At 35.4% G+C, this 12009-nt stretch overlaps 2 protein-coding genes across 3 annotated transcripts; both read right to left on the reverse strand.

Annotated features, from left to right (window-relative positions):
• Positions 1–4286: 4286 nt before the first annotated feature.
• LOC150034806 (heavy metal-associated isoprenylated plant protein 29-like) lies at positions 4287–7538 on the reverse strand. Of its 2 annotated transcripts, XM_090316209.1 has the most exons (4): positions 7239–7538; positions 5767–5801; positions 5411–5486; positions 4287–5010 (listed from the first exon to the last, which is right to left on the reverse strand). In XM_090316209.1, the coding sequence occupies exons 3-4, from the start codon at positions 5475–5477 to the stop codon at positions 4571–4573; spliced, it is 507 nt and encodes a 168-aa protein (XP_090172335.1). In that variant the 5' UTR covers positions 5478–5486; positions 5767–5801; positions 7239–7538; the 3' UTR covers positions 4287–4570. The 2 variants fall into 2 exon arrangements, with proteins under 2 accessions (XP_090172335.1, XP_090172334.1); XM_090316208.1 differs by lacking the exon at positions 5767–5801 and having other exon boundaries at positions 7239–7534.
• Positions 7539–9191: 1653 nt separating this feature from the next.
• LOC150034807 (plant-specific TFIIB-related protein PTF2-like) lies at positions 9192–11372 on the reverse strand. Its single transcript, XM_090316131.1, has one exon. The coding sequence runs from the start codon at positions 10889–10891 to the stop codon at positions 9323–9325; it is 1569 nt and encodes a 522-aa protein (XP_090172257.1). The 5' UTR covers positions 10892–11372; the 3' UTR covers positions 9192–9322.
• Positions 11373–12009: the final 637 nt, after the last annotated feature.

Raw genomic sequence — 12009 nt, forward strand, 5'->3', positions numbered from 1 at the left:
ACAAATCCTACAAATGAAGAGGATGATCAAAGTCATGATAAAATAAGAGCTTTTGAAGTTTAAATGTAAAAGCTCCTCATCGCAAGAGACTAAACTGCATGTTGCTCCTGGCTTACATGAGCTTAAAAGGTGAACGACCTTAAAAATTTTTTTTGTATGAACTACGTTATGACTTGATCCCGGTCATTATAAAGAGTACGTAGGAAACTTAAAGAAATTTAAGTTCAGTCACATGAAAAAAAAAAACATTCTCTTGAACTACGTCATGACTTGATTCCTTTCTTCAAGGGTACCACAAACATCTAAGTATGATACTTTAAGATTGATGTTGTTCATCTCTATTATAGAATGACGCTCCAAATTGAAGATGGTCATCTCTGTTGAGAGCCGCACGTAAATTTGAAGATGTTCATCTCTACTTGGGGCAACACGAAAAATTGAAGATGTTCATCCATCGTAAGAAGGTAACACGACAAATTAAAGGCACATACTTGGAATGGCGCTTCGCTTCCTCTTCAAAGTCAAGTTCTGATGCTTCACCACTCCATCTTCAAAGTCAAGTTTGGATGCTTCATTGCTACCTTTTCAAAGTTGGGTTTTAGTGCGACTTCTCTGCTTCCCCTCCAAAATGTTCTTCCCTGCTTCCTCTCCAAAATATTGGTGTAGCTTCGCTCCCTCCAAAATGTTGGTGCAACTCCACTCTTCTCCAAAATGTTAGTGCAGATTCTTTCCCTCTCCAAAAATGTTGGTGCCAGCTTTGTTCACTTTCCAAAAATATTGGTACAAGCTTCGTTCATTCTCCAAAATGTTGGTGCAACTCTGCCTCTTCTTTAAAACGTTGTTGCAGCTTTGCCTTCTCTACAATAATATTGGTGTAGCTCCACCTCATCTCCAAAAATCAAGTCTGGTTCTCCTAGTTTCACCTTATATGCGAGATCGTGTCTGGTCTTCCTAGCTCCGCCTCATATGCGTGATCAAGTCTGGTCTACCTTGCTCCACCTTATTTGCGAGATCAAGTCTGGTCTGCCCTGGCTCCGCCTCATCTGCAGGATCGCGTCTGGTCTTCCTGGCTCTGCCTCATATGCGAGATCAAGTTTGATCTGTCTAGCTCTGCCTCATATGTGAGATAAGTCCGGTCCTCTTGCCTCTGCCCCAACTACAGAGTCAAATCCTGTCTGCCTTGCTTCACTTCATCTGCGATCAAGCCCAATCTACCAGGTTCCACGTCCGGCTTGCCAAACTTTGCCTTATATGCAAGATCAGGTCGCACACTAATATTGAAGCCAATAGAGAGTGGAGATCAAAGTCGATAAAGTAGTGAGCTTGAAACCGACAAAACGTTCAAGTCAAGGACTGAAGCTAAGACCAACTGAATCCTCAGGTCGGGCACTAAGATCAAAGTCAATAGAGGGTGGAGATCAAATCCAGTTGAGCATTGAGTTTGAAACCGACAGAATGTTTGCTCAAGCAAAAATTGACAGAATCCTAAGATTGAAGCCAATAGAGGGCGGAGATCAAAGTCGATAAAACACTGAGTTTGAAATCGACGGAATGTTCAAGTCAAAGACTTAAGCCATCTTAGGTCGCATACTAAGATTGAAGCCAATAAAGGGTGGAAATCAAAATCGATAAAGCATTGAGTTTTAAACTGACGGAATGTTGAAGTCAAAGAATCAGGCCAAAACTTGGAATCTTTAGGTCATGCACTAAGATTGCATCCAATAGAGGGCAGAGATCAAAGTCGGTAAAGCACTGAGTTTGAAACTGACGGAATGTTCAAGTCAAAGACTCAGGCCAAAACCGATGGAAGGTCGTGCACTAAGATCGAATCCAATAGAAGGAAGAGATGAAAGTTGGTTGAGCACAGAGTTTGAAATCGAAGAAATGTTCAACCCAAAGACTCAAGCCAAGACCGACAAAATCCTCAAGTCGCACACTAAGATTGAAGCTAATAGAGGGCAGAAATCAAAATTGGTAGAGCACTGAGTTTGAAACCGACGGAATGTTCAAGTCAAAGATTCAAGCCAAGACTAACGGAATCCTTAGGTCGCGCACTAAAATCAAAGCCAATAGGGGCGAAGATCAAAGCCAATTGGGCACTAATTTTGAAACTGATGGAGTGTTCAAGTCAAAGACTCGAGCTGAGACCAACAAAATTTTCAAGTCGTGCACTAAGATCGAAGCCAATAGAGGGCAGAGATCAAAACCGGTAGAACATTGAGTTTGAAATCGACAGAATGTTCAAGTCAAAGACTCAAGCTAAGACCAAGTAATCCTCAGGTAGCGCGCTGAGATTGAAGCCAATTGGGGGCGGAGATCAAATATGGTTGAGCACTAAGTTTGAAATTGATGGAATGTTCAAGTCAAAGACTCAGGCCAAAACCTACGGAATCCTCAGGTCGCACACTAAGATCAAAGCCAATAGAGGACGGAGATCAAAGTCGGTTGAGCACTGAGTTTGAACCCGACGAAATGTTTAAGTCAAAGACTCAAGTCAAGACCGATGGAATCCTCAGGTCACGCACTAAGATCAAAGCCAATAGAACGCCAAGTTCCTCAAGGACTTAAGACAAAATTGTTAGGTCATGGAATGAGATTGTGCTTGTAGAAACCCGAAACTACCTCCCATTCTGTTAGTAACTGCAAAAAAAAAAAAAAAAAAAAAAAAAAAAAAACAGTGGGGGCAAGTTAGTAAACTTGAAAAAGAAATCCTCCAAGATTAAAGGAAGAACGAAGGAATGAGAAGTAAATAATAAAAAATGGGGTTTAAGTGTAAAAAAGGGGTGTAAAAAAAAGAAAAAAGAAAAAAAAAGAGAAAGAAAAGAAAAGGAAAAAGGAAAAAAGGAAAAAGGAAAAAAGGAAAAAGAAAAGGAAAAAGAAAAAGAAAAAAAAAAGAAAAAAAAAGGGAGAGAAGTTTGGAAGAAGATGAGAGGATGTTTGGGGTCATATTTATACTTTGCCGAGTTCCTTGACAAATTAGAAAATTCAAATTAAATAAAGATTTGATTCAAATTATTCCAAATTTTACTCAAAATCAAATTGTTCAAGTTTGAGATTAAATGGAAGATAAAATATGAGATTAAATGGTAGATAAAATCTCAAATTAAAATTTGGTCATATTTCAAAATTTATTAAAAATCAAATTGTTCAACTTTGAGATTAAATTTTAGATAAAATCTTAAATTAAAAATTGGGCATATTTTAAATTTTATCCCAAATCTAAATCATCCAAATTTTGACTTTTATCCTCAAGTCAAATTAAATTAAGGATAAAATCTCAAATTGATGTAAAATTCAAATTTGGGCATCTTCCAGTTTTATATCAAATTCATCTAAATTTAGGTTATTATTTTTATTTTAAAAAACAAGTTGGAGGTAAAATTTCAAATTAAAATTTGGACATATTTCAAATTTTATTCCAAATTCGAGTTAAACTTATGTACTAAATTCATAGTTTGATTGAGATATCAATTGAGGTCAAGTTCAAGAACAAATATATTTGAATTTTGATTCCAACTTTATATTTTTCGAGATTCATCTACCCATATATGCACATAAATCTAGAAAAGTGGCATTCGTTGAAGAAGAAAATTTGGACTAATCACAATTTGTCGCGCCATTTACTAAATTAGTGAAGAAATTCCAAATAGTTGAATTTAAAAGTCGTCGTGTGTCCCAAATTGAAGTTGAAAACATAAATTTGCGAATTCCGATGATACTACACGTTTTCATCTTATAATTTGGACTAAAAGTCCAATTGAGCAAAAAAAATAGACTTAATTTGGTCCAAATATTAAATTAGGCTCAAATCCAACTAATTGGGTCTAAGGGTAGGCCTATGGACCAACTAAGCCTAAGCCCACGAAGCCCGTTAGAGAAATCTATAAATAGAAGAGTTATCTTCATTTGTGGAAGTCAACAATTCTACACTTTAGCAATTCATTAAGGCAAGATTATCAAGCCCAAAAGAAGATCAACAAGTCTAAAACACAATCAACATGTCCAAAGATCGATCACATCAAAAAATTATACTAAAATTGATGCAAATACAAAGTTTAAATTCCAAAACATACTAAAAATTGAAACATGCAACTTGGTTTTGTTATTTTCAAATTTCCAAGACAATACAATTTTGAAGACGTTTCTAAGAAATAGAAAACAAGAACTAGTACTGGTTACCGAACGCTTCTGTTTCACTTCCTCTGTTTTTTTAAAGCCAAGTGAGGTGCTAAATTCCTATTCAAACATCAACTTTTTTTATGTAGCTCAAAATTACATTCCAAATATTGACAAAACCTCCAAAAACCATTATTATTATCCGAAAATTTTCACAAGAGAATATTTAAACACACATCCCTGGCTCATTTACACATTTGTACACACACATACAATTATACACAATACATCCACAAAAATACAAGAGAGAAAATTGAAATGTCCGAATTCTAAATACGGACTTGTTTAAAATGACTTTTTAAGGGCTTACAACAGCATTTTTAAGCACTTAGAAAGTTACCTCAAACAAACTCTAACATCTCTAACATGATCATGATAAATTAACGTGGTACCATCACATGACAGCACAAGAATGTGGGTTCTCATCACTAAACATGGCACTAGCTTCTTCATCAATCGTTGTAAAGGGTGGCTCTTGATAATAGCCATATTCAGCACCACCGCCGCTGTAGTTGTAGCTACCGGCATACTCATGTATCGGACTCATCTTGTGCTTGTGCGAGGAAGAAGAAGATGACAGTGAATTGTAGGTGATGATTGGTTTAGCTTGAGGCTGAGGCTGCGGCTGCGGCTGCGGCTGATGGTGATGCTGAGGAGAGTTGAGGTAATGCTGGTAGTGGTGGAGGAAGCCATGGTATTGGGGGTTGTAAGGGTATGGCCACAGTTCCGCCGTCCGCCCATTCCGCCGCACTGCCTTCAGAATCTTCTTTTGCTTTGCCCATCCCATCACAGTCACCTTCTGTGTGCTCAAATCTATTATCACATCATCCACACCTAAACATAACCAAATATATTGAATGTGAATTTCACATCTTTCTCCGGAAAGAATCTCAAGATATTGAAAATTTGATGTTCTCTGAATACCATAATCTAGAATTACCATTCAAAAGAACAATCTTGATTCAGTCCTAAACTTAGTAGATATAGACTAATCAGGATCAAATAACATATACAACGAAAACTAAGACCCTATTTGATCATAACTATTTTGTTTTTTAGTTCTATGTTTGTTTTCAATTCTTCCAACTTTCTTACTTCATGTTTTCACTTTTCTCTAAGAAATATTTAAATTAGTCAAATTTCAAAAACAAAAACTACGTGAAAGGACTAAAATTGTTTTTCAACAGGTGACCTTTTTATATGTTCTTCTCTAGCTAGATGTGCGTTACCTTACCTTCTAGATTTTCCAGGGCTTTTCTTATTTGTTTTTCACACCCGGGACAGTCCATGTGAACTCTCATCTCTGTCACCTGGGATAGATTGAAAACACAAAAATCCAAACATAGTCATACATATATTATATAGTAAGTAACAAAGAGGAGAAAAAATATCAAGCTTGACTAAACACTAATTAAATAAATCAGCAACTTTGAAAAGTCTCTTAACAGAAAGCAAGTCACTGATATGTGGGTCCCTGTTTATGGATCATGTTTCATCTTTATATGCATAAAATGAGACATTAACTATTTTTTTAAACATAATAATACATCATAGGCTTACAAAATAATAATAATTAAATAAAAATCATACATCATAAATATAGGTGGAGCTTCAAACCTACTACCCTATCCAAGTGTCCAAAACAAAAACAACAACAACCGTTAGAAAACCATTCCAAACATACCCTTAAGTTAGCATAAGCCTATAATAATAATGAACTGAAGACTTTGTCCAATTTTAGGTATATTGCATTATTTCATAGGAAACTCAAGAATATTAAAAACCAATAAAATCATGGAAATTTTTCATCGACTTGCATATAATATAACTAATTGCATTAAAAAAAATAACTAAAAAATGACACCTTAAAGATAAACATTGACTTGTACCTTCTACTGATATGTGAATCGAAATTAGTTTGTTAATTAAAAGGTACCCACATCACTGATTGATACAAGAAACATAAATCTAAAATATCTCTCTCTGTTCTCACAAAATACTGAGAAATACACTTATACAAGAAAATGTCATATTTAACACCAATAAGATATCAAAAAGCAATATCTGCTTTTTCCTAAAAAATGGCTGCTTGTTATAATAATCTTTTTGTTTCTTACATATTATTCTGTTCTTACCTTCTCACAAGAATGGACCTCACTGAATGCTTTGAAGCCTATATTGACCATAACAAAAGGATTTGGCCTTTTCCTACCAAAATTGCTGGCTGTTATTATTATTATTTTAATTTTTTTTCATTGTTCTATTCTTATTTTTCCACAAGAATGAACCTCACTGAGTACGGTGAGGCTCGTGTTAAAAAGAAAAGGATTTTGAAGATGATGGCATCAAAAGCCAAATCAATAGCAGCTATAGCATTTTTCCAGTTGAAAATTTTGTGGTGAATGATGCTGACAAGATATCATAAGGCTGGAGAGGGGATTTTCTCTCACAAATAGAGAGTGTGTAGTCAAATGAAGAACGGCACAACTTGAAGGAAATTCTTTTTCAGAAAATAAAAATAAAACAAAACCAAAAAGAAAGAAAAAAACAAAAACATGCACGAATCCAAAAGGAAATGTCAGGTGAAGAATATTGGCCGTCTCAGATTCCTTCTAAGCCAAAAACAAAAAAAAAACAAACAACCCAACAAGACACACAAACTCCAAGGATTCGGACCCCATATGAAAAATTATTTAATTAGATTCCCACAATGTGTTGTTGGCTTTTCAACAACGGTTGCATGTGGATTAATGAAATGCTCCCTAATATCTCTATTAGATATTGATTTGATGTCTTTTTTAGTTTCTCTTGGTATACAAAATTGTGAGCCACAGTGTGGCGACGTTCTCAAATAATTTGTTCATGTGTCCTGTTCAAAATACAAATAGGCATCTTCTATCTTGTGATACTGTAACTCAAACTTCACAGGCCACGCACATACGGTCCAGAAAAGGAAAGATGCTAAGTTTACGACATAGTTATAAACAAAACTGCATGAAAAGCTATCAACTCAACTGACAAAAAAAGTCTTCAACGAGAGAGAGAGAGAGAGAGAGAATTACCGTCATGTCAGTATAACAATTGAAGAAGGGGCCGAAGAAGCTTTCCCTGTTAATGAGAGAACAAAACAAGTCTACAAGGAAGATGAAGGCAAGCAACGCTCGATTTATATAAATTACAAGTAAGCCTCCCTCTTGCTGTCTCTATGAAACATGGGTAGAAAATGCATGGCTGTTACTTGAAATAATTGCCATGGTCAACCCTGCAAATGCATAAGAAATCATTTGATAAAGACTTCTTTTTTTTTCCAAGTCTTCACTGTAGCAGTTCTTAAATCTAAATTCAATTCTATGCAAAAATCACTCTAGTTTAAAATCACTTTTGTACACACCGTTAATCACTCGATATCAATTCAATATTTAATTTTAAATTTTTAAATGCAATTTACATACTATTAAGATTGATTTTGAATGACCAAAAACATGTTTGGAGTGATTTTGAAAATACTAAAAATTATTTATAACGATGAAAAAAAGGATACAATAATACTTATAATCGTCACAATGACCCAATAAATTGTGAACTTATTATCGTCACCACTTCTTCAATGCACTTTTTTAAATAATAAGAATAAGAAAACACGAAGTCTTCAATATATCATAGTCTCATACGTAAATTATGTATTACATTTCCACTGCATTTCGTACAAGCATCCGTCTCTTTTGTTATGGGAAAAAAAGTCAATCCTGTTTTTGTTCTCCCTTTAATCGGATGCGAAGTCCATACATACATATACGCAGACATATGTCGACATGTATACGTGGATAATAGATATGGATGCAATAAAGAATATAATATATTTCAAGCAAGTGGCGATTGACTGCTGCTTATAGTGCAAGAAAGTGCTGGGTGGGCACGAAACAGGTAAATAGTTGCTTTCTGGCGTATTCTAAAGGGAAAAGCAAGAAATCACTTTTTGAATTGCTTTCTGCATAAATATTCGTATTAGTTAATAAAAAGGAGTGTCTTGAGGTAATAAAGTGAAAACTGCGCCGAAGTGTAAAATGTTCAGAGGCCCAAAACAATGTACATCCACATTATTCTAATAGTTTAATTTAACAATGGTAAGGTGGGAGACTAGAATCATCGACCTTTGGGACGGTATTAGTACCTTATCCACTAAGCTATAACCTATACTTGAATTTACATTACCACTAAAATAATTTAAACAAACGCTTTCTGTTGTCCATAATTTTTGGGTTTTCAAAGAAATGAAGAATTGAAAACAACCTAACTATTATGTAATCATATGTTAAGAGTTCTAATTCCCTCCCTCAAATTGACTTGGAAAAATAGCGTTGTTTTTTATTAACAAGTAACCGGTTCCTTGTCTTTTTGAAAAAGTTGCAAATAAAAATTGAAACAATGTGCTTTTTCATTTAGTCAATCTCTCTCAAATTAATTGGGGAGAGAAAAAGCAAACAAGAAAGAAGAAAAAGGAGAGCAAAGGCTAAATTAATATAATTCAATGGTTACGAACTTCATCACCGCAATTGTAATAGTACATTCTAACTATTAGAAACAATAAATAAATAATTTGTAAAGAAGACTTAAAAAAAAAAGGGAGGAAAAACAGGTCTAATCCTCATCATTTTTCCCTTCAATCTTCTCTTGATATCTACAATTGTGGAAGAAATTCATTGCAAGAGGACTTTGGAAGGAATTAACCTTTTGGAGAGTCCTTCCAACTACCGAGAGTTACGAAAGAGTTGAATCATTGATGTTGAGTGAACCACAAGCGAGGGCAGAAATCGACGAAATTTGAATAGACCATTGTATGTGCCTCCAGAACAAAACAAGACAACAATTTGAAACAAATAGGAGTTGCTTTCTAGTCAATTCATCATCTGTATTGCAAGCCAGAATTCCAAAGCAATGGTTATAATCTACTGAATTCATAGATGAATATCCTAGATCTTTGTCAATCAACAATATCAAGCGAGGGATAACTTCTCTTTCTGTTAATGGACAATACTATAATAAGATTTGTAACTATATACTTCATTTCTCAGTTACTCGTGCCTTTGCCTATACATTTCTATACACTTTCTATATCGTCTCCATGCAGAAAAAACATCTAAGAATTTCAACAATTGAAGACATGCAAGTCCAACAAAGCATTGTAATGGCCTTTCTCAATTTCCTCCTCCTTCACGCCATGAAGAAGAAGGGTTTCGATTATTATATCTTCCCATTCTATACCATTAGTTCCCTTACGCTTTCTTTTCTTCTCAATATTTACATCACCTATTGGAGCATTTGAAGGAAGCATAATCCTCTGGATTCTCTTCTTAGCAGCAATTATTTTCTCCTTCCTCCTTTTGTATGCATTGCAACTAGAAACAAACGATGGTGGGATACCCTGCGACCCTATATCAATCTCCAATAATTGCTGCAAGAGAAGCTTTTTGCTTAATTCTGATTTCCCCTCCCACCACTCCGTACTCGAGTAAAAACCAGCTTTTCTTCCCTGTTTTCTTCCATAGACCTCGTTAATCCCGCCTGATGACTTGAGATGAGCCATTTCATCTAAGAATTTATGGTAGATCAAGGATAAACATTCATGAGAAATATTGAGCCTGTTCCCATTATCACAACTCGATTCATCACGCCAACTACTGCCTTGTAACTCAAAATACTGAGAATCATCTTCTAAATTGTTAACCTCACTCTCATACTCTAGCTCTTTTCTTAAACACTCACTCACTGCAGACTGCAAATCAACCCCCACATTCTCCAAATCCTTCCCCTTACCACTGGCATTTGACATTGATTTCAATTCCATATATTGAATCACAAAAGGAGCATTCTTTACAATATTCTTTGTTGTGATATCTTTTCCCCAAGGCAACTTTTTGCCAACTTTCACAAGTGCCTCCAGAAGTTCTCTGTATCTCTTCTTACATGTTGAAACCTTGGCATGAACCTCCATTGCTACATTGTCAATACTAACATCAACCTCGTTCAATTTCGACACCAGAACCAACACGGCAGCCACCATCGGTAGTGGTTGCCGCCCAGTCGTCAGAAACCATTTCATAGCACACTGTAACAAAAAGATTCCTTGCTTAACAATTCTCTCAAGAATATCTGCATCTACTCTTGAGAAAGACGGTGAATTCCTGGTGGCCCGCTCCAATGACCCGACAATATCAAACACTGGAAACTCAGGGCCTTTCAAATCCAAAAAATCAACAACTCTGATAACCATTCTGCCAAGTTCATGAAGATCACATTCGACGGCCGATGCAACCTCCGACATTGGTAATGGTCGATTATCCTTACGCATAGAAACGTACGCACAAGCACCAACGAGAATTGGGAACCAATCACCTAATCCATACTCACCCTCTGTAATCGTCGATACTAAAATCCTAACATCATTGGATTTGGAAGCAGAAAATCCTAACCTAAACGTAATATCTTCAATAATTTTTTGAGCCTCAAATATTTTCTTGTCCTTATAATTCAAAACGCTGCCCGAACCTGATGTTCCAACTCGGACGAATGTGCCCAGTGGACCATTGATACCGGAAAGCTGAGCCTCATAATTGTCAAATTCCTGAACAATACCGCAGGAGGAGCAAATCAGGTTGCCGGAAACATCGTCTCGGAAGAGGGACCTGCTGTGGCAATTCTTACAAGAGCCGGACATCGGAGAGACGAGATTGGAGGCAAGAAATTCAATGCATCAATTCGAGAGTTCACTAGAGATGAGAAAATTATAAGCAAATTAGGAGATTTCACCAATGAATGATACGCCAGTGAAGAAAATTTCGGCGTGTTGTGCAAATTGCAGCAAACCCTAAGAACTAGTCCTCTTCCTGAAGCGTTTCAAGTGTCGTGTGACTGCGATGAATATCGAAATCGGCCGCGGGAAGAGCTGAATTTCGAAAATGGGCCGCACGTCTAAACTGAACTGCACGTTTATGGGCCCGAATTAATACAAATTGGGCCTTCTAATTGTATTCTTGGGCTTGTAGAATGAAAACCGTAAGGAAATTCTATAACACTAATTACACTCTCGTTCGAAAAAATAGCAAAACATTGAATTGTTTTGAATTATAGAAAATTTCGTGACTTACATGTCGTCCATTTGATGTTATAATTTTTGTAGAAATGTAATATATAGTTAATGTGGGTTACGATAAGGCTTAGAGAGATTATGAGCTCACATTAAATATAATTCGAGTCGCTGTGGAGTTTTTATATGTTCTGTTTCATGATTCTTTAGTACTTTTGTTAAAAAGAATTCAAGTGGATTTCTAATATAATAACCATTATAATGCAATTAATTTTAAACATACATTATATTTATACAATGCAATTATTGACCTGTGAAGAGCTTGATGATTGGTAATGGAGAGCTTTTGGAGAAACTTTGCTAGAATGATAATCCATGGTGGTAGTGGGGCTTGGGAGAGGGTTTGGGATTATCTTGGGAGTGGTAATAAGTTAAGTTTTGAAAAGTAAAATAATAATAATAATAATAATTAGAATTTGAAAATTTTAGTTAGGAATTAAAGTGTTTACATAAGAAAAATAAAAGTCAGGCTAAAGAAGTGGTAAAAACAAATATATCATTTTCAAAAAAAAAAATTAGAAGATAATGATTAGATGCAGTCTACCCTCTTTTATCACATAAAAATAATAATAATTCCTTTTTTAACCAAAAACACAATTACCATAGGACAAATGTTAATTTGACAAATGTGTGAGCTATACAAAAATAGGTGCAACCGTAACTGTCTTTTCCAAAACTAAATATGGATA

The sequence above is a fragment of the Benincasa hispida genome, chromosome 8 (genome assembly GCF_027475165.1).
Source record: "Benincasa hispida cultivar pf3 chromosome 8, pf3_genome.v1.1, whole genome shotgun sequence".
Classification (NCBI taxonomy): Eukaryota; Viridiplantae; Streptophyta; class Magnoliopsida; order Cucurbitales; family Cucurbitaceae; genus Benincasa; species Benincasa hispida.